General features: G+C 35.8%; 1 protein-coding gene across 1 annotated transcript in view; it reads left to right on the forward strand.

The window, feature by feature from the left end:
- eIF5B (eukaryotic translation initiation factor 5B) overlaps window positions 1-24,418 on the forward strand; it is a 609,831-nt gene that overhangs the window by 124,689 nt on the left and 460,724 nt on the right. Inside the window, exon 8 of the mRNA XM_090369319.1 lies at window positions 4,200-4,350. Coding sequence (XP_090225445.1) covers window positions 4,200-4,350 — 151 coding nt within the window. The remainder of the gene's footprint in view (window positions 1-4,199; window positions 4,351-24,418) is intronic.

The raw sequence follows: 24,418 nt of genomic DNA on the forward strand, positions 1-24,418 counted from the left end.
ATCAAATTCATTTACTAAGCTTCTAGCATTGGTATACATGCAAGTATACATGTACCTATCCTTATTATTAGTTACTCTAACACATCCCATATACTCACCTGTTTCATGATGACTGCCATCAGTCCCTGAAACCCCCAGCACCCCTTGCTCCAGGTCACTAATTATTTTAATAGGAGTTGTGCAAGAATCACTTTCACCTCTCTCTGTGGCTTCTTTTTTCCTGGCGACTCCGTAGCCAGGTAGGAAGGAGCAGCAGTGCGTAGCACATGCTTCTTGATTAGACCGGGGTTCAAGCCCGTCACCACTAAATACGGAGGATGCGGAAAGGTCAAGGAATGACCACCACATATCCCGGAGGAATATAGACTTAGTTGCTAATCCTGCTAAAAACAAAATAACAAACAAACTTTTTAACCTTTTAGTCTGTGAAACCCCCCCCACCCCAAGCTAGCAGTTTTCCGACCCACCTAACACTGCCTCGATAGCATCAGCAAATATTCTTGTAGGCTACAGAGCTTGGCAATCACGTCACCTCAGAGTTGATGTGATTGAGGTTTATAAGGTTCTGAGAGTGATTATTAAAATGAATGAAGTTGGTGGAATTCTCAACGCTCTAAACAATTCCAGAACTAGGGTCATAAATTCAAATTACAGGTTTAGATTAGATTGTAAGAAGTTTTCTTTTTAGACAGTGAGTTGTTGATAGAGCTATTACTCAAACTGAGGTTGACAGTTTGAGTAATTCAAAGGTCAACTGGATATTTACATGCATGAGGAGGGAAGTATATAATTTGTTTTCTTATCTACTTGTTCTTTTTTTTTTCTCTTTTGCCAGTGCTGGAAAAGCCTACGGCTTCCTTGGACTATATGGCTATTACTATTAGTTTATAAAGTGTGATTTTGATCACCCTATCTCTACAGGATAACGTTTTTAATAAATCATTGATAGGACAGGTGGACTTTCCTGGCGGCCTGTTTACACTGTTCAGAAAACTTCACATGTATCCGTATTGTAACTTCCAATCCTTTTCCTCCTCCAATGTTTTTAATTGAACCCCACCAAGTGTATAATTTATTTGTGCTTTGCTGTCCTCCAAGTGTAAGGCCTTGCGTTTAGCAGCATTAAAACATAGCTGGCACTTCTTTGACCATCTCTGAAGTCTGTTCAAGTAATCCTTCAGGAGTGCTGCCTGGCACTGGTCATTAATGACTCTGCCCAGATTAACATCATCTGCAGATTTTGACATCACGCCTTTATCCATTTGTCAATGTCATTTATGAAAATGAGAAACAGTGGTCCAAGAACCGATCCTTGAGGGACCATTCTCCTGACATTATACCATTCTGAAGAATATCCATTATTTACAACCTTCTGCCCTGCAGCCACCCAGCAATCTATCTTAGAATTTTTCCAGTAATCCCAACCTGGTCAAGCTTATACAGTATCCTCTCGTGAGGGACAAAATCAAATTCTTTGCTAAAATCCAAATAAACTATGTTGAAATTGTTACTTAAATTCAGCTCATGAGGAACTGTGTCAAAATAGCTTACTAATTTATTTATGCATGATTTACCCTTAACAAAGCCATACGGTGTGTCCTTCAGAAGCCATAACTCTCTAAATGTTCCTGGATTGCACTCTTAATCACTTCCTCTAAGATTTCCTTCAACTGAAGTCATACTAACCAGTCTGTAGTTACCAACTTCACCCTTATAACTGCTTTTATTTTTTGGTGATACATTAGTACTTCTCAATCCAAAGGATTCTCCAGTAAGTCCAAATATGCCCTCATAATTAACCTCAATGATTCAGTACACTCACTTGTGCTCTGCCTCAAAACTACAGGGTATATGACCATGAACTTGCTTGCCTTTATGCTCAAAAGTTTTTCTAATAAACAATCATCTGTAATTAGAACCTCACTAATTTCATATGGCTTAGCCTCAGTTGCACAACCTTTTTTCAGCACGAAGAGTCTTTCATCAGTAAAGACAGATGCAAAGTACATGTTCAATTCATTGGCAAATCAGCTGGGTTCTCTAAGACTTTCCCACACCTGGTGCACAATGGTCCAATCTGATTTGCCTTTTTTTCCCCTTGTATTCACATACATGAAAAATTCCTTATCCCTCATTCTTTGCTCTCTTATACAATGCTTTCTCATATGCAACCTTGGCTTCCCTGAACTCATTTGTGGTACTATTACTGATCAACTTGTACCTGTTGTAGGCTTCAGTACTTTTCATCACTCTGTAACTGTCCCGTGCTGTCTTTTTCTGCTCTATTTGACCAACCAGTCCTGCAATCATCCATTTTGGCATCCTTCTCCTGCAATATTTTCTTAAAGGTATGCATGCATTCGTTGCTTCTTTGATTTTTGTTTTAAAAGTATTCCATAATTCAAGTGTATTTGCCCTCCTCTGGTGATTTTTCTCAGTCCACAGATGCTATATTCCACCTTAAACTGTAAAAGTTCCCTCTTCTGAAGTTAAAACTCCTGCCTTTACCTTAACTACTGCAGCATCTTTCTTCATCTTCCAGCTGATGATTGCATGATTACTTGCTGAAAATGGTTCCTGTACTTTAAGCCCTGTGATGTCATCTCATTTGTTAGTAATGGTGGAGCCAAGGATATTCTTGTCACTAGTACTTTAACATACTGGTACAAATAATAATCATCTAGTTTATTTAAAAAAATTTTCCCCATTGTGAGTTTTCCTCCCACTAATTCCAATCAATCTGGGCCATATTAAAGTCATCTGTAATAAGACAATAATGCTTGCTTGCCCGTTTGCCCATTCTATCTGCATGTAAAGGCTCTTGTCATATTCTTCACAATCTTCTGTTCTCTAATTTGCTCCCATTCTCATTGTTCCTATGCTTTTGACTAACTCATACAACACAGCTTTGGTTTCTAAAAGGAATGATGATGAAATAAAAAAATACGCGAATTTTCAGGTGCATTATATTGAACTCAATGACTGATTTTCCACCAGAAAATTAGTTAAATCAGTCTGCTAAATACCTCAACTCATCTTCCTCACAGGATGAATTGAGATATTTAGCAAGTGTATCCATGTTTCTTTTACTAGATTGAGTAATTGTGTACAATGAACTAAACAAAAGCAGTTTATTTGAAAATTTATAAAAAAAAAAAAAAAAATATATATATATATATATATATATATATACACACACACTGTTGGCAGAATTGAATCAATCTCATCTGTTAATGCTATTGCTTTTTTCTCATTATTTAGAAAAAATAATACTAATAAATAAGTCAAAAGATATAGGCAACATTGCCAACGACTTTCAAATCACGATTCACATTTAAAAATTTCTGTATAAAAATGTAAAATGTCCATTTTCAGTTTTAATTTTGAATTTTTTAACAGTTGATTTTCTGTTGATTGTCAGCTTGATTGTCAGCATGATTAATTTTGATTTATCTTTCTTTTGTAAGTTGTTTTTTTCTGTTCACTAGGAAAATCCTTGATTTCTTTTAAGAGCGTGCAGTGTTTTATTATTTTTTGTTCTTATGATTCGTAAAAATTCATGTGATGTGGTATCATTGCTAATTTCATTATTTATGTGCTTCAGTTTAAAAACTTTAGTTATTTAAAAAAAAAAGTAGAGTATGTTGTGTGCAGCCTGTTGTTGCTTTCTAATCCTGTAATTACAAAATCAGTTTTGTGTGGGTTGAAGTTGAGGAAAGGTTTTCTAAGTATTTGCTATTATGTGAATTTTTCTGAAATTTTTCTGAAATAATTTTGAAAGCCATCAATTTCTGCTGTCAGTGTATAAAAATATACACTGACAGCATAATGAGTGTGAGGGTTACAAAAACATTGCTGTTTTCTATATGTAATAATTGAAAATATCACTTTCTTTGCTACTAATATTCATTAAGAAACAAAGTTGTAATTTTTCTGAAAACTGATTTTGATTGTGAAATTTTCTGCATGTGATGTTTTGAAAATATCTGTTTTTGTGTACTTCACTTTTTTCCATTGTCATCTTATTTTATACATTTTTTGTTTCTCTGATTATTTCTTTTTGTCAAAGCTAAACTGATTACAGAACTGTCGTACTGCAACCTGGCTAAAGCATTTACTGTAAACTGTCATCTATTTGAAACTTTATTCTTGCTATTTTTCTGTACAGTTATTTCTTTATAAAATTTTCTTACTCTTAGATTAGATTAGAGCAAGAAAGAAAGGAACGAAGGAAACAAAAAGAAAAGGAGAGGCGGGAACGTTTAAAAGCAGAAGGGAAACTCTTAACAAGGACACAGAAACAAGCAAGAGCTCGAGCAGAGGCCACATTACTTGCTTTAAGACAACAAGGTAATTTTCTAAATTCAAGTTTTTTTGTTTTTCCAGTTTGGTTTTGCCACATTTTTATGTGTATTCATATTGATGAAAAATCAGAGAATATTAGTCATATCATAGCATTTAATCCCCCCCCCCCCCGACACACACAAACACATTAGAGCTTATTCTTTGATTTATCCAAACTGTCTTAGCTTACATCAGAATATTCTGAAGCAAATCCTAACAGTTCTTCCACTTGTTTCTATAGGAAGAATGAGCCACAAAAATGGAAATATCAGTATATTAAAATGCTTTAAAATCGGGCATCTTGGGTATTGAGAGGTGGCCAATATTAGAGCATACTTAGTGGCTAAGCAAATTTGGAGACCCATTTCGGAGAATATTAAACACTCACAGCTGAAGTTGTTTACAACTGTAAAGTTGCAATTAATATTGTTCCATGTTATATGAGCGTATATGATTATGGCTCAGTTTGTTTTCAATGTTTATCCCCATTACATTTTTGTAATATGTGTGCTATATCAGCAGAGTATTTCTCCTATCTTATTTGAAACTGTTGCAAGATTGCAACAGTGGCTAAGAAGAGTTACTGCTGTGGCTCTTCTTAGCCACCACTGCTGTGAACTGCACAATAAAGGCTATGATGAAAAGGTGCCATCTTGCCCAGTTTAGAAGAAATAAAGCCAGAGAGAGAGAGAGAGAGAGAGAGAGAGAGAGAGAGAGAGAGAGAGATTCCTGTAAAAATACATGCTCTTTCAGCTGCTCATGTTCTAATGTTGACCCTGAAAAATGCCTATAATTGTTGAATAATGGAATTTTGCAAAGAAAATTCGAAAGTATTGGTTACAATATTGTTATTCAAAAATATAAAATTTGGACAAGCACTAATCAACTGACTGATTGATTTAACTTTCAACAAGTGTTTTAAGGATGAAGTGAGTAATTACAGGCATGTAATTTTGACTTCAGTGCCAGGATAAGTAATTTAGCCAGTGGTTAAAGGAGCACTGCAAGATTACCTTGATAGGAATGAACTCACATGAAAATCACAACATGGATCTGTTAAAATAAGATCCTATCTGATTAACTTAAGGATAAGGAGGTGATTATTCCCTTGTATAAGGCAATAGTCAGACCACACCTAGAGTACTGTATACAGGTCTGGAGACCTCATTTCAAGAAGGATGTAGAGATGCTGGAACGAGTACAGAGAAGGGCAACAAGATTAGTGAATGGAACAAAGGGGTGCTCTTACGAAGAAAGGCTTAAGTTTTGCAAATTACAGTGTCTGGAGACTAGGCACCGGCGAGGTGATCTGATAGAGGTGTATAAAGCCTTGAATGGTTTGAGCATGCTCAATGCTGATGGGATTCTTCCTCTTGCTCAGAATAATCACCTGAGAGGGCATAATTCAAATTGAGAAAAGACAGATGTAGGATAGACGTGAGGAAATTTGCCTTTAGCCAGCAGGTGATTGGTTGGTGGAATAGACTTCCATCCCTTGTTGTGGAAGTTGATAGCCTAAATAAGTTTAAGGCTCAGCTGGACAGGTATTTTGAACGAACAGAGGGGTGAAGTGGAAGTGGTTATTTTTTATTTATTATTTATTTATTTATTTTTTTTTTTTTTGGCTGATGCTGCATAAGCTTGCTTTCTTGCATCAAATGCCTCTACTAATGCTAATGCTAACTACTATGAGGTAATCAAAAAGGAACTAGATGCAAAAAGTAATTGTAATGTCATATACTTAGATTTTGGTAAAGCTTTAGATACTGTTCCACACGAACGACTGCTAGAACAACATGGCATTAAGGTACAAGTTACTACTACAGATGAAAAGATGGTTGAGTTGGCAGGAGACAGAGTGGTTATTTATGGAAACATTTTCCTAGACTAATATTATTAGTGCAGTCCCACAAGATTCAGTGTTGGGCCTGTTATTGTTTTCACTATTTATTAATTATATTGATCAAAGAATATCAAGTTTATTGTCAAAGTGTGCTGATATGATACTCCAAGAGTATATATGATACTCCAAGAGTATATGATACTTCAAAGATATGATACTCCAAGAAGACCTGGATAAATTAGGCAGTGAGCTGCAAGTGTCAATTAAGATTTAACACTGATAAATGAAAATTTGGGTTGCAGTAATCAGATTTGTGTACCAATTGGGCAATTGATATATAACTACATTTAAAGTAATGGAGAAAGAAAGTACCTTGGTGTAATTGCACAATCTGACATGATGTTCTCTAAACAAGCAGATTGCTGGGGCAGTTCATGGAATTTTGTTGGTTACATATAGGAATTTCACTAAGCAAGAAGAAATGGGTGTTTATCCTGTTGTACAAAGCAATGGTTAGGCAGCATCTTGAATGCTGCCCGCAAGGTTTGGAAGTGGCATTTCAGGAAGGGTGTATACGTTTTGGAACAGCATAGAGAACTGCAACAAAACCTGGATAAATTAGGCAAATGGGCTATAGGGGTGGTTTAACAATGATAAGTGAAAATTCAGGTAGCAGTAATACAAAGTAATCCAAAGTTTCACAAATATAATTTTGTGAAACTTTACAAATATAATTTTGGCACAAAATTATATTTCTATGTGAACATGCAAATTGTATCATCTTGAAACTAGGTGCCTGCAAAGAGATCTGACTAAGGTGTTTAAGGCTTTGAATGGGTTGAGTAATGTAAATGATAATGGCATCCTTGCTGTTTGGTGGTTGCAGAATACATGGGAACAAATTTAAATTGGAAAAAGATTGCAGGATAGAGGTGTGAACACAGTGCTAAGTGAATCAGTGCTAAACGAGTGCCGTTTTTTCCCATAAGTGAACATATGTGTCTTTGAGTTGTGGTCTACACCACGGGATATTGGACAAGCACTATTTCCTAATCAATAATAAATGGTAGTGAAAAGATGCACAAATGTCCAGTCAAAATATTTAATTCAAAAATTTGTATACAAATAAAATTTTCTACATTACATATGTTTATAATTATGTGGTAAATAACTACATTACATATCAAAATTAAACTTAAAATATCAATTAAAATCATGAATTTATTAATCTGATGGTCCAGGGCTGTCGTTTTCTTATGTTTGGTGACTGAAAAATATGTCCATTTTTGAGTTGTATTTTGACCCTCTTCCTCTCATTGTACAAAGTCATGTAGGGATTTGTTTCTTTCTTTAAACTTCTTATTACCTTTGAGCTTCGATCCATATCAGAGTCATTCTCCCTATGAAATAATCACACATTTTTTCAATGTCCGAAAGCTCACTAAGTCCTTTTGCAGTCAGCAACTTTATCGATTCTTCATTTGTAGGTCTTGATTATCCTTTTCCTCAATTAAACTCTTGTTCTTTTGTCATTTCCTTAAATTCTTCACTAGAGGCCATCCCTGTCATTGTTGATCATCTCTTATACCTCTTATACCTTTGTGCTTTTTAGCATAAGAAACATAACTGAAAGAATTGCAATGAATTTTTTTTGAAAAACGAAAAGATCGTACTTCCTCTCTTTAATGTGTATTGCATCTACTAACACAAAATCAAGGAAATTTGTCTATTGGAATCCACACTAGAAATGGGGAAAACTGGTAATGCTGCAGTTCGCATTAAATAAAAGTAAAGTTTGCGTTATTGTAATTGTTTTCAAGGAACAATATTGGCACAGTGTGTTTTCTGGACATATATTTTTTCTTCTAATGAAATTTCCAGAAAACATTTCTATTGATAGCTGCATTATAAACTTCAAAAACTTGTGTCAAAGGAACTTTACATGAACATACTACTAGTTCCTGTGGGACTAGGTCCCACAGGTACTAGTAGTTGTTGGTGACTCTATTGTCAGGGAAACGGGGAACATGCTTTGTAAAAAGGATAGGTGGAACAGGACCAGAGTATGTCTGCCAGGGGCAAAGGTTGATGACGTTGTAGAGCGGATATCATCTTTTAAGGGCACAAAAGGTGATATAGTTGTACACATTGGCACTAATGATATTAAGAGTAGGAGACCGGCAGAATTACTTAACAAGTACAGGTCACTGTTGAAAAAAAAGCCATGAATTAGGGTTGAATTTGAAAGTGTCTGCAATTCTGCCCAGACACGATAGGAGGGAGTATATGATGAGGCCTTGTCGATCAATTCGGCCCTGGAAAGATTGTGCAAGGCTCAAGGGGTAGAATTTTTTTTTCAGCCTAGTCTGTACTTGTTAACAGGAGAGACTGCTTCTACAGGGATGGAATACACTTAAATAGAAAAGGTGAAAGAGTATTTGCTGATGCTATCGAGGCAGTGTTAGGGGGGTCGGAAAACTGCTAGATTGGGGGGATACAAGGACTTAACAGTAGCCACTGGCAGAGGAGAAAGTGACTCTTGCACGGCTTCTATTGGAATGAGCAGCAGCCTGGAAAATAAGATGCAGGATATTTCAGAGGCTGCTGAGAGTTATTGCGGTACAAGTAAACACATGGGTTGTGTTAGGATAGCTAAGGATAGGAACAGGTGCATGTATACTTGCATATATTTTTTTTTTTTTTTTTTTATGTGTACCCCAAACACGAGAGGTATTAGAACCTATAGTACTTAGTACCGTGCTTGGGTTAAAAAAGCATGGGTTGAAGGAGATGTATGGGGGGGAGGGGGATGCCGGAAACTTTGCTCTAGAGACTAAACATGGGTTTCACCACATCAAGCCTCCAATAAGCAAAGTGGTGGTATTTCACCGGTTGATGAAAGTCATCTACCACCTGATAAACACCATTGCTAGGAGTTTGGTAAATAAATTTGATGAATTTGAGATATTGCTCAAAACATCAAAGGAGCAGATATTGTTGGGAAATCAGAGACACACAGATATAAGGAATGTCACACACAGATATAAGGAATGCAGAACTGGAATTTTGGGAGTACAATGTGTACAGAAAGGATAGACAGGATAGGAAGGGAGGAGGGGTTATCCTATTGGTTAAGAAACACATAAAATCCAAGGAAGTGAAGCTAGTCGACATCGCTGGACAGTGCAGTGTCGAGTCGGTTTGGTGTGACATAAGCATTGGGAGATCAAAATTGAGAGTAGGAGTGTGCTATAGACTTAATGACTCTGATGAGTATAATAAGAAACTGTACAGGGAAATAGTGGACCAGTAAATCACAGAGTCTTATAATGGGGGATTTTAATTTCCCAGATATTGACTGGAAGTTGTGGGTTGGTCACTCACACTAGCAAGGCTTTTGTGGATTTATTGGATGATTGTTTTCTACATCAGCATGTTCGGGAGGCAACTACAGTGAGTAATACTCTTGATCTGATTATCAGTAGTGATTCTTCATGCATTAAGAATCTGCAGATAAAGGAACCATTAGGTGGCAGTGATCACAGTGTGCTGAAGTGGGATTTACTCCAAGAGGTAACTGCCATCAGGGTAAATAGAAGGGTTTTTGCTTTCGTAAAGGCGACTACGATTGCGTGAGACAGTATTTAAATTCTATACAGTGGGACCAACTGATGATGTTACCAACAGCAAATTCAAAATGGGAAGCATTCAAAGAACTTATCTTGGAAGCTACTAGGCTTTACATACCACTTAAGAAATATTGTTCAAGGTTTAGACTTAAATGGATGTCAGATGAACTAATGAGACATATTGCAGAGAAGAAAAATGCATGGGATACATATAAATTAAAATGTGACACAGAAGCCTATGATAGATATAAGCTGATTTGTAAACAAGTTACAAAGGAGGTTAGACAGGCGAAGGCAGATTACGAGAAATCTTTGGCAAAGGACGCAAAGAAAAACAGCAAAACGTTCTTTACTTATGTAAACTCTAGAAGGAAGGGGATGAATCAGATTGGTCCACTTGATGTTGATGGTTCAACTGTTGATGATCCTGTAGCTAAAAAAACTAAATGAATATTTTGCATCGACATTCACACATGAGGAGTTATTCAGCGAGGGGAATGCCAGAGGTGTATTCAAATCTGGCAGTAAGCTAGATAATCTTGTAATAACTGAGAGTAAAGTGAAAGAGAAATTGTTGAAGATAAACACAAGAAAGACACCTGGGGTGGATGGGATCTATCCAGTTATATTAAAGGAGGCAGCTAATGAAGTAAGCAAACGTTTAGCCATAATTATGAGAGCTTCCTTGGACTTGGGGAGGTACCCATAGACTGAAGATGTGCAAATGTGATCCCAATTCACAAAGGGGGATCAAAGGCTGACACAAGTAATTATAGACCTGTGAGTTTAACTTCTGTTCCAGAAAAATTAATGGAGGCACTGGTTAAAGAAGCACTGCAGGATCATCTAGACAAGACTTCAGTTATAGCTCGGACACATCATGGTTTTGTTAAGGGAAAGTCTTGCCTGACCAATTTAATTGGATACTATGATGCAGTCACAAAAGAACCGGATGCAGTAAATAAATGTGATATTATATATTTGGACCTTAGAAAGGCTTTTGATACTGTTGCACATGGAAGACTGCTGCACAAATTGGAGCAGTGTGGCATTGGAGGCAAATTGCTGGTATGGATAAAGGGATGGTTGAGGAGGAGAAGACAGAGAGTGGTAATCAATGGACACTGCTCATCGTGGACTAATGTTTGTTATTAGTGGAGTCCCTCAGGGTTCAGTGTTGGGTCCATTATTGTTTTCTGTATTTATAAATGAAACTGATGATGGTATATCAAGCTTAATGTCCAAGTTTGCAGATGATACAAAAGTTGGCAGGGTTGTTAAGGACACTACTGATGCTATGCTGCTGCAACAGGATCTGGAAAGGTTGAGCAGATGGGCTGAGAGGTGGCAAATGAAGTTTAACATTGACAAATGTAAAGTACTACATATGGGAAACAGCAACCCCAGAGCAACGTATCAACTCTGTGGTACTACAATGACAGTGGTAGAGAATGAAAAGGACCTGCAGGTAATTGTGCAGGCAGATATGAAGTTTTCTGAGCAGTCATGGTGTCTTGTCAATGATATACAGGAATTTTTCTAGCAGGGATAAGGAGGTGATTATTCCCTTGTATAAGGCAATGGTCAGCCACACCTTGAGTACTGTATACAGGTCTGGATGCCTCATTTCAAGAAGGATGTAGAGCTGCTGGAACGAGTACAGAGAAGGGCAACAAGATTAGTGAATGGAACAAAGGGTTGCTCTTATGAAGAAAGGCCTACTTTTGCAAATTACAGTGTCTGGAGATTAGGCACCGGCGATATGATCTGATAGAGAGGTATAAAGGCTTGAATGGTTTGAGCATGCTCAGTGCCGATGGGATTCTTCCTCTTGCTCAGAATAATCACCTGAGAGGGCATAAATTCAGATTGAGGAAAGACAGATGTAGGATAGATATTGCAGAAATTTGCCTTTAGCCAGCATGTAGTTGGTTGGTGGAACAGACTTCCATCCCTTGTTGTGGAAGTTGATAGCCTAAATAAAGTTAAGGCTCAGTTGGACAGGTATTTTGAAAGAACGGAGAGGTGAAATGGAAGTGTTTTTTTTTTTTTTTGGCTGATGCTGCATAAGCTTGCTTTCTTGCATCATCATATGCCTCTACTAATGCTAACATTCATAAAATCAAATAGTAGTAGTGGCATAACCAGGAATATTTGTCAGATGTTCACAAAAAGGTGCCAATTATCTAATGCTAATCTACCTGGTATTACAAAAACATATTAAACATGTAAATGATAAACTATTTTATAAATGATTATTTTATTAATATATTTAGTATATTTTTATTCATTACATATATATGATATGTTGTATAAAATAAGCAGTACCTATACAATTACGAAAATTAACGTTCAAACAAAATGAACTGCTAAAATAATACATGAACAAGGAATTACAGATTTAAAAATTATTTTTAAAAACATTGAATAAATACTTAAAGTTGTACAATGTATATCGCGATATTACATTTTATAAAAATGCACCACAATACCACATTTCAGTATCAGGAGGGTACAATGTACCTGCTGACCCTACCCTGGTCACGTCACTGAACAGTAGTAATGCTTTATTGCACAGAAAGTAATCCATTGGAGTGTGGGTAGTGGAGAATATTTCCGGCTTAAATTGGATGGAAAGTACTGGTCAGTATTCCATCTGGAAATAATGTCAATTGGCATGAAATTTCTGCTATGTTATTTGAAACTGTTGCAAGGTTACTTCTAACTGTAAATAATTCCCTCTTCATAGTCACTGTAGGTGTTTTTATTCTGAAAAGGCCCTTGCAGTAAAATTAAACAGGAAGTTACTCTTTATATTACCAAAAGTCAAGTCCAGCAAGGGCCACCTAGGTTGTGCAAGTAAGGCACTTACCACAGGCACTGTGCCGTTAATAAAATATGCTTTTCATTTAGTATCAAATTTCTACTTTCTCTCTACTTCAAATACAAAATCTCTTATTTTTTATTGTACTGTTAGGTTTTCACTATCTACAATGACATAAATATACTACAGCGATAGCTACAGTCAGTGGTTTTTTTTTTGGCATTGTATGCAGTGCTATGGCATACAGGTGCCTTTATTAACAGTGGCATGTGACATTTGGATGCAGTACATTTTGAGATTTGTAATATTCAGTAAATTTTTTTCACATGTTTACCTACTTATTCAAATGAGCTTATAGTTATTTAACTAAATTTGCATTTTTCATTGTCTGGTGTTAAGATATTTGCTATATAAAACTGTATAACCATTTTTAGAATTTTAAATAACTCAATCGGACCTCTGTTTAACAAACTCCTTTATAGCTAATTTTTCTGTTTAACAAATTTTTTTTTTCTGAATTCCTCTTGGTAATTATATTTAAAATGCAGAAAAACGTCGGTTATTCAGAATAAATTTGAAAGGCTGATCCTTTGTCTTTTTTTTTTTTTTATTAATAACGGTAGTGCAGTAAGCATGGATTATAGTGATCACGTTTGCAAAGTGAATTTTGATTCTAATAAGCGAAAGATCGAGTTCACTACTCGTTTATAACAGATTGTACAAACAAAAAGCCCAATAAACCGAAAACTGCAAATTGTGTTTGTTTTATATATAGAATCTAGAGGTTGTGACCTCTAGAATTCTATGTGACCTTCAGAAATGTGCTTTAGAAAAATATCACAGACCTGGATTTTCTCGGAAACCATGACTGAATTTCAGATTAGTTTAGCTCCAGCTTCAGTAAGAATAATATTGATCCGAAACTAGCAGTTTATTATTTTTCTCAATTTTTTTACAATAAAGGGTGAACGAAATGAAAACGCAGTTTTAACATTGCAACGTAAAACAGAAATTATTAACAGAATTAGAAAAGGTGAAATTTTAGGAAATCTCTCCGAAGGGTTTAATGTGGGGACTTCAACAATTTACGACATCAAGAAAAATTCCAATGCTATAACAGAATTTGTCGATTATGGATAGTGAAGAAGGATCTAGAAGATAAGACTATGCCGAAACCTGAAAATGCCGCTTTAGAGAGAGCACTTTATTTGTGGTTTCTTCAGAAGCGAAGTTTAGGCGAACCAGTGTCTGGCCCAATGTTGTGGGAAAAAGCATTGGATTTTAATCAAAAATTAAGAGGTAATGAAGATTTTAAGGCAAGCACAGGTTGGCTGAAAAACTTTAAACTGAGACACAGTATACGCGAACTAGATATTCAAGGTGAGAAACTTTCTGAAGATGAATCAGCAGCGGTGTCCTTTAAAAGTAAGTTTGCTTTAGTTATAGCAAATTACGAGAAAGAAAACATAATGTATTAGTATTAGCAATGGCCACATGGTGCAAGGAAGCCTATGGCTTATACTGCACCAGCCAAAAATAAATAAATAAGTAAAAATAAAAAAATAACATTAATAAAAAATAAATAAATAACAATAATAATAAAATAACAAAAAAATAATAAGAAAAAAATTTTAAAAATAATAATAATGAATAAATAAGAGAAAAGGAAATCGACAACCTAAGCGTTTCCCTCCTCCTGTAGGTGACCTTTGAATTTCCCCAAACTGTCAGCCTCTACCACCCATGTAGGTAACTTATTCCAGTAAGTTATAACTCACTGGCTAAAATAAAACTTGCTGCAATCCTCTAAACATCTCTCCCCGTAACTTGAAATCGATCTAGAATCATTTATAACCTAGAAAAATTCGTCCTCATTCATTTTGCTTATGCCTCTCAGAGCCTTAAACACCTCAATCAAGTCTCCTCTAAGGTGCCTAGTTTCCAAGCTCTGCAACCCACATATTCAAAGTCTTTCCTCATATGGACGTCCTTTTGCCGATCTCACCAGGCTAGTTACCCGTCTCTGGACCCTTTCAAGAAGAACAATGTCTTTCTTTAGGTGCGGTCTCCATACCTGAACATAGTATTCCAAGTGTGGTCTAACAAAGCCTTATACAATGGGATAATGATGTCCTTATCTCTACTAGTAATTGTTTGATACATCATCTATAGGACACCATGGGCCGACCTTGCAACCTGTCTGCAATGTTCAGAGAACTTAGTCTTATTGTATCATAACACCCAAGTTCCTTTCCTCCACTATCGGCTTTAGTTCAACTCCACCAAGTATATAAGTTATTTTGGGATTACTGTTCCCCAGGTGCACCTTACACTTTGCTGGATTAAAGCATAGCTGCCATTTTTCTGATCATCCCTGAAGTCTATCTAGGTCATTCTGAAGAAGCTGTGCTTGGTGGCAATCATTAACTACTCTACCAATCTTTACATCATCTGCAAGTTTTGACATCACATCCTCTATCCCTTCATCGATGTAATTTATGAAAATCAAAAACAACAGTGGTCTTAATACTAATCCTTGGGAACCTCACTTCTTATATCAACCTAATCTGAGGAATAACCATTTATCACAACCCTCTGCCTCCTGCCCTGAAGCCATCCAGCTATCCATCTAAGGATTTTCCCTATGATTCCAACCTGTTTCAGCTTTATAAGGTAACTGCTCATGTGGGACTAAGCGAAATGCTTTGCTGAAATCCAAAAAAAGTGTCAATTATTCCCTAAATCCAGCTCTTGAGTAACCCTGTCAAACTAGCTAACCAGATTAGTTAACATGATTTTCCCTTTACAAAACCATGCTGCGTATCCTTCAGAATTCCATTTCTATCTAAATGATCCTGAATTCCAGCTTTGATCGTTGTCTCCATGATTTTCCCTACTACTGAAGTTAGACTAACTGGCCGTTATGTTAATGAGATGGGTTTATTATGGAAAGCATTACCGAGAACAACTCTAGCCACTAAACGAAAAATGCCTGTACCAGGTTTTAAGATAAGAAAAGAGCGAATTACAATTTCTGTGTGCGAATGCTTCTGGGACACACTGATTGTTCCTTGCTCGTTATCGGTAATTCGAAAAAATCGTAAAAATGCCTGGATGGATGTTTTCTGTTTTCCGAGATTGGTTTATAATTTTTTAATTTCAATTAATTTTAATTATTTAATTTAATCGTAAGGTAAGATTAAATTTATTTAATCTTATATAATCTTACCTTACGATTACATTTATTTAATTTTATATAATCTTACATTGCGATCTTACCTTACGTTTGTTTATCCAGAAAATTTGGCTATCCGAAAGAGGTCTGACATCAATTATTCTGGATAACTGACACTCTACTGTAGTTTTCATTGAGCGAAGAAAATTGTGTAATGAATGAATTATGAGAAACTTAAGAGTATGTGCTGTTCGCACTTGTGGCCTTCAGGAAATTTAGACAATTAGCACTGCTGTTAAGCACAAATTAAGAGAGCTAAAGGGATTGCCATTCTACAACTCTTACTCTTAATATCATTAATGGCAATGTGTGCAACAATATAAATTTTTGCACCCTTAAAAGATATCTGCTGTACAATGCCATTGACCTTTGCCCCTGGCAGACATACCTAGGACCTATTCCACCTATTCTTTTTACAGTTTATTTCCAGTCTTCCTGATAGTAGTCACCGACAGTAACTAGCTCCTGTGGAACCAGTGAATTCTGCTTTGAAGATTGCCGCTGTGTTGCATGATGCACAAGAGTGAACTCTGGCATTGAGTTGTGTAGCTGAGAGCTTGCTGGGCCCCCATTTTAACTCCTTTGAGGGCGTGTACCCAACTCTTTAAACTTATAGACACCCATCAGAATGCTGAGTCGGTGCCTAACTTGCCCCTAATGCCACAGTGCTCCAGCATTATTTTGTGTAGAACCTTTGTCAATCTTTCATGTAGAACCTTTGTCAAAAACTCTTCAGTTACCACATCTCACAAACCATTACATGGTTTGTAAGTTCCATGTCCCGATTCCACAGCAGGAATTTCGCATGTTGACTCCTGGAAAGCCATGTCACTTCCCTTGCCAGTCCTCACCATCACCATCAGAATTCTGTTGCATTATGATGATTTTACATTGCCAGTACTTTCAAGATTCTCTTGTTTGCTCATCATTGGATTACATGAGATGTTTTCTTTACAGGGTAGTTTCCAGTTTTGCTTTCCCTGTCAGTAGTAACTTCCTCTAACTGATGCTGCATTTGCTGCCATTGACCTGTTTAGGTTCCTTCTCCACCAAAACTCGGCTTACCAGCCTACCTACTGGTAACCAGGAATGCGCCAAAAAAACCCAAACAAACAAACAAACAAAAACTGGTAACCAGGTATGTAGGTCCTGTCTTCAAAGCATGTTGGAAGAGAGGCCCTATATATATCCTTCCTTCTCTCGTTTGCACCTGACCTAAATTCCCATTGGGGTTGAAATCCAACTTTCCTCTAGGTTGTTCAAGTCCTAGAGACCACCGTGTGGAGGTGAGAGTGAAATTGAGATGGAGAAGCTTGGTGAACCCAAGCTTCTCCAACTCAATTCTTGGTGGGTTCATGTATAACGCATGCACATCCTCCTGGCCCCCAAATCTAAATATATGATGTTAAAATTACTATTTGCATTGTTAATAATAATAGAAATTAAAAATTAATTCCTTTGTTATTGCATTTTCACTAGTCAGATTGATCAGACAGGACCACCTTAACAAACATGCTCTATTTCCATATAATTCCATTCTTGTTAAGATGATCTTTAACCACTCATATTATTTTACCTTGAAGAGAAGTTTACAGGTCTATAATTAATCATATCACCCTTTTGTGAATAGAAACTCCCACCTCCCCTGAAACTAAGGATATTCTCATAATTATGGCCAATGGCTTGCTTAACTCCTTTGCTGCCTCTTTTAACTGGATAGATCCCATCCACCCCAGGTGCCTTTTTTTTTTTTATGCTTAGCTTAAATTTCTCATCCACTTTCCTCTCATTTATCACAAAATCACTCAGCTCTCTCAGCCAGAATTTTACTCCTTTCTGGCATCCCCATCCCCCAAAAAAATTCCCCATGTGTGAATGTATATGCAAAGTACCCATTCAATTTGTCTGCAACATGATCAGAGCAGAATCATCAACAGTTAATATATTCATATCCAGTGGATCAGTGTGATTTAACCCCTTCCTTCTACTATTTACATAAGTAAAGAAGTCTTTGCTGCTTTCCTTTGTCAGACTTCTCTTGATCTGCCATAGCTTGCTTAACTTCCTTTGTGAAATGATTGCAGGTTAGTTTATATCTACTTTTGGCATCTTCATCACCTGGTAATTTATATGCATCTATTTCATCATGCATTTTTCTTTGTTGCCATGAGTCTCATCAGTTTGTCTGACATCCATGTAGGTTGATGCCTTGAACTGTATCTATTAATTGGTATAAAACGCTTAACATCTATGGTTACTTCCATGAATGCTTTCCATTTAGAATTTGTTTTGGTAACATCATTAGTTAGGCCTACTGTATAGAATTTAAAGACTGTCTGAGACCACTGTGGTCACATTTACGAAAGCAAAATCCCTTACTTCAGGCAGTAGTTATCTTAAGTGTATTCCCTATTAGAACGAGGGGGGATCAAAAAGTTCCTACTCTGATCTAGATAAAACATCAATAAGGAGATGCCATTTTTAATATAAGTTATCTACATATTCAATAACTAACGTGTTAAATTTCATTCCTGTAGGTGATCGTACACCAGAGGTAGAGTTCTGAATCTGAGGAAGGACACTATGGCTGACAAAGTGGAGTATCGAGCAGTGATCAAGCTCCTGCATTTCAAGAGCAAGGAAGCTCAAGAAATTGATGAAGAAATGAAAGCAGTGTATGGGCAGAATTGTCCATCCTACGACACTGTAAAAAAGTGGAAACGGAAGTTCCAGTGTGGTCATACAAGTGTCTTTGACAAGCCAAGGGAGGGAAGGCAATCAACATCCACAGACAGTGAGACAGTTGCAAAGGTTGAGCAGCTGGTGCTGAGTGACAGACGTGTGACAATTTATTTCATCGCAAGTGCAGTGGGAATTAGTTATGGGTTTGCCCAAAACCTTTTTCCATGACCATCTGCTCATGTCTAAGGTCTGCACCCGATGGGTTCCAAGGTTGCTGATGCCTTTGCAGAAGCAATGTAGAATGCAATGTTCTCACCAACTGTTGGATTTTGCTATTGCAGCACCCACCCTATTCTCCTGACCTAGCACTATCAAATTTCTTGCTTTGAGAAATGAAGAAACCATTGCATAGACGCTGCTTTGTTTGTCTCAGGAAGTCATCAGTGAAGTGGAATCATGGTTTCAGGCAAAAAGTGCAGACTTCTATGATCAAGGCATTAAACAGTTGATCCATAGATGGGAGAAATGTTTTACTATACATCAGTGGTTTTCAACCTGGGTGCCGTGGAACCTCAGGGTGCCTCAACAACATTCCAGGGGTGCCACGTAATTTGGATTTGTTACTTAAACTTATTTTTTTAAAATTATGTTTATTTCATTATAAAAAGGTGTACATATCTTTTTAATTTTGTGGTGATCTATAATTGATGTTTACTTAGTACCTCTATATAAAGAATAAAATTATTATATACTATATATATATATATATAATTTGCATTATGTAAATGTAGTTTTTATAATTATATTATTGTAATAACTATCATATAACATATTTTTTAATAGTGTGTATGTGTGTTTCCTCTTTTTAATGGTGTTTGGACATATAAGTATTATTGCGCATACAAATCTGGTAATCAAGTTAGCCCAACAAGGTTATCTTAATTCAGCATGGCCTATACATATTAATTTTAAGAAGTATATTACTATATGATAATGAATTTTTCATTACACTTTACTGATGAATTTTCATTACCTTCAGCTAAAATTATATTAAAACTAATGGTTATGTTTATGTCAATACTAATTTTAAATAACAATACATTTACATATATTATAATATAGAACATTCCATCACGTGGCCGTCAATCCCCTACTTCTTTGGGGGCTTTGAGTGGATTGACAGCCCATCTCATGTAATGTCTCATACCTACCCATTTCTGTTGTCCCTATAACAGTTTTGCCATTTTGATATATTAATTTTACTTTAAAATGTACATTTTAAATTTAAAATATTTCGTTTACTTAATTTTTTATATTATTTTAAATTTTTATAATCGTTCTCTACACCAAACTGTGATAGGGGACACAAAACCCAATGGGTAAGTATCCGATATTGTGAATGCTCTTACCCACTGCTACTGTCCTGAGGAAGTTGTAGATTAGAAAGAGGTTATTTCCCGCCTTCTAATTTTTATATAGGTAGCGAAGCTTTTTACTGCGCAGTCGCACTTTATACTGTGTCGTGATGGTGCATTAGCCTCAGGCCCCGACATCCTATGCTAATGTCTGTGTGTGGGGGAGGGTCCTTTTGTTGTTGGGTGGTCGATTTTAAGTTTGTCTTAGTATATTGTATTTATATGAGTATTTACATTTGTTTTTATCTTTGTATTTACATATGTTTTTACTGTTATTTGTACATTTGTTTCTGCCTTACTTTGGACTGCGCTGGTAACGCTTTTTTAAGGCATAACAGCACGTATATACATATATACAACCTCTTACTAGGTGATATTTTCTAATACTTTTATAACATTTTTATCTGGGGGGGATGATTTTTGCTGAGGGTTGTAGTGTGGTCAGACGACGAGCCTCGTCTGAGCGCAAAAAAAACATATAAACATGGGGATTAAATTTATTTATTGCTGTGGTATTTTTAGATTATTTTCAATGAATGTATGTGGGTCGACATTAGGGTGGTTCGTTCTAAGATTTGCTTGTATGGCTGCTTTTATATGACACCTACTGTATTGGGTGGGTATTTTATTTATGTTGAGAGTTTTAATGAGTTTTTAAATGGCTACCTTTATGCTATTTATATTGTTGCATATTTTTAACAACCTGTTTGTTTGATTTCTGATTGTATTTCCATGTATGTGTTTTGCTATATTGCTCTCCCAGTGGGTGAGTTTTATTGTATTGAAGTTAAAGTGGTCTCTGTTATCATAGTGATGTGTATATATTTTGTTATGGTTGATGGTAATTTCGCTGTCTAAGTAGACAGCTTGCTGGTTGTTAACTGGGTTTCTATGTTCAATGGTTAGGTCTGTTGAGTAAATATACTGTGCTACTGTTCCAAAATTGTCTTGGTTGATCACAAGGACGTCATCAATATATCTGTAAAATGTAATATTGTCTGTGATGCTGCTTTCATAGTATTGCAGGTAAAGGTTAGCTATGGAGCATGAACTGCTAGAACCCATAGCTATCCCCCTGCATTGCACGTATATCTTATCTCCCATTAGTAAGATTTAGTACATAGTTGCCTTTGACACGGAGTTTGACGAAGTCATCCAATATTGTTGCTGCATTTTATGATATTGTGATATTTTTGGTAGTATAACAGGAGTACTTCTATTAAATTGCCATGTGCTATACTAGTAGAGGGATTTTTGAAGTCGTATGTGTGTATACTTTTTATGTTATTGCTTTGTTTTGTGGTATAGTCCAAATATTTTTTGTTGTCGTTGATAATTCTGGTGTTCTTTATTTCATTAGTAATGTCTTAATTTGTCTTCCATTATCTTACTGGAGTGCTTTATATAACTATTTTTGCCTGATGTAATAAATATTTTTCCCATTGGCACTTTGTGATATTTTGGTATCCAATATATGTAAGGGTATTGCATCCTGTCTATTTTTATTTTAAGTTTTTTATGCATAGCCAAGATTTTTTTGCTGATGCTGTTTGGTTTGGTGTCTATATATTTGTATGTGTCATTGTGATTCAGTTCCTCTTTGATGGCTTCTACGTATATTTTTTACATATAATGCTAAAGTTATTTGCCTTGTCTGTGCTTGTGGTCACAAATTTGTTTTGCATTTCTTTTATTTTGCTATTGAAGTTTCTTAATTTAATTTGTTTATCTTGTTTATCATTTTTATGTATTGCTATGTTTTCTCTGAAACTGGTCAATATGCTTTCAGTGGTGGTGTTTATCCCATTTTGGAATGATTCTATTGGTTCATTGTGTTTGTATGCGGCCTTAAAATGCAAATTGTACTTACACACTTACACCGATAAATGTACTTACACCATTTTTCAGCTCAGCAAAAACTGGCACAATAATGGAATTAAAAACGGTAAAATTTTACAAAAGTATAATAAAGACAACTATAAAAACCCACTAAATATCAAAGACTTTGAAAAACTCCTAATAGAATGGGACACTGATCCCATAAATATTAAAAACATACACAATACTTTATTCTCTATTAAAACAAGCAAGCTAAAAGTCCTAAATAAAGTATACCAAAAGCATAAAACCTCAACAATGCCCTAGAAAACATTTAAATTCAGAATAGGCATAAATTATGCCGAACACACCAAAATAGAATACTGCTTAATCAAATTCCTAAACCGATCATACGACAAGGTAAGCATAAGTAACATCATAAATAAAAATAAGAATTACCTGCCCATTAAAAACACTCAAATTAAAGTTAGATACAGCTACACCAGGATTAACATAGGATTAACAATCTGCAACTACAAAAATACGATAGATAATATGAATGAAGAAGACCAACCGTGTCACTGCCAAGAAAGTAAATATAAAGACTACATTAATACACATTACAACCATATAATTACAGGCGACCTCAACATTATCGAAGATAACACTTAGAGAGACCATGGAAAAAGGTACAAAATTCAGACCGAACACCCCAGTCAATTTGGAAAACATACAAAAATCAGTATACACAGATTTATTACAATTTGCATTTAAAGCCACATACAAACACAAATAGAATCATTCCAAAACTGGATAAATACGACCACTGAAAGACCAATTTCAGAGAAAACATAGCAATACATAAAAATGATAAACAAATTAAACTAAGACACTTCAACAGCAAAATAAAAGAAATACAAAACAAATTCGTGATCACAAGCACAGACAAGGCAAATAATAACTTCAGCATTATATGTAAAAAATACTACGTAGAAGCTATCAAAGAGGAATTGAATCACAATGACACATACAAATATATAGACACCAAACCAACCAGCATCAGCATAAAAAACTTAAAATAAAATTAGACAGGATGCAATATCCTTACATATATTGGATACCAAAAATATCACAAAGTGCCAACGAGAAAAAGATTTATTACATCGGGCAAAAATAGTTATAGAAAGTACTCTAGTAAGATAATGGAAGACAAATTAAAAGACATTACTAATGAAATAAAGAACACCAGAATTATCAACGACAACAAAAAATATTTGGAATATATCACAAAAAAAAAACAATAACAAAAAAAGTATATACACATAAGACTTCAAAAACCTCTTGACTAGTATAGCACACAGCAATTTAATAGTACTCCTGTTATACTACCAAAAATATCACAATATCATAAAATGCAGCAACAATTATTATTATTAGCTATATGGTGCAAGGAAGCCAAAGGCTTATGCTGCACCAGCCAAAAAAAAAAAAAATAAAAAAATTCCCGAGCCACTATGTGTGTGAGAGAGAGAAGGGAATCACCAAGAAAGAGAAGAATGATGATATCCAGCTCAGGACCCTGGGTATGCCATGCCCATACTCACCAGATGTGAACCCCTGGATTACCTTGTCAAACTCTGTGTCAAAGGCAACTATGTACTAATGGGAGATAAGATATACGTGCAATGCAGGAGGATAGCTATGGATTCTAGCAGTTCATGCTCCATAGCTAACCTTTACCTGCACTACTATGAAAGCAGCATCACAGACAATATTACATTTTACAGATATATTGATGGCATCCTTGTGATCAACCAAGACAATATTGGAACAGTAGCACAGTATATTTACCCAACAGACCTAACCATTGAATGTACAAACCCGGATAACAACCAGCAAGCTGTCTATTTTTTTTTTTTTTTTTATGAAAACCCCAAACACGAAAGGTATCAAAACCTATAGTACTTAGTACCGAGCATGGGTTGAAGGAGAAATATGGGGGGAGGGGGATGCTGCCGGAAACTTTGCTCTAGAGACTAAACATGGGTTTCACCACTTCAAGCCTTCCGTAAGCAAAGCGGTGGTATTTCACTGGTTGATGAAAGTCATCTACCACCTACTAGACAGCGAAATTACCATCAACCATAACAAAATATATACACATCACTATGATAAGAGAGACCACTTTGACTTCAATACAATAAAACTCGCCCACTGGGAGAGCAATATAGCAAAACACATACATGGAAACACAATCAGAAATCAAACAAACAGGTTGTTAAAAATATGCAACAATATAAATAGCATAAAGGTAGCCATTCAAAAACTCATTAAAGCTCTCAACATAAATATAATACCCACCCAATACAGTAGGTATCATATAAAAGCAGCCATACATTCATTGAAAATAATCTAAAAATACCACAGCAATAAATAAATTTAATCCCCGTGTTTATACGTTTTTTTGCGCTCAGACGAGGCTCGTTGTCTGCCCACACTACAACCTTCAGCAAAAATGCCCCCCCCTCCCCGATAAAAAATAAGATAAAAATGTTATAAAAGTATTAGAAAATATCACCTAGTAAGAGGCTGTATATATGTATATAGCCATACCTTATGTCCTGGACA

The sequence above is a fragment of the Mastigoproctus giganteus genome, chromosome 3, assembly GCF_048544385.1.
Source record: "Mastigoproctus giganteus isolate SK-2022 chromosome 3, ASM4854438v1, whole genome shotgun sequence".
Classification (NCBI taxonomy): domain Eukaryota; kingdom Metazoa; phylum Arthropoda; class Arachnida; order Uropygi; family Thelyphonidae; genus Mastigoproctus; species Mastigoproctus giganteus.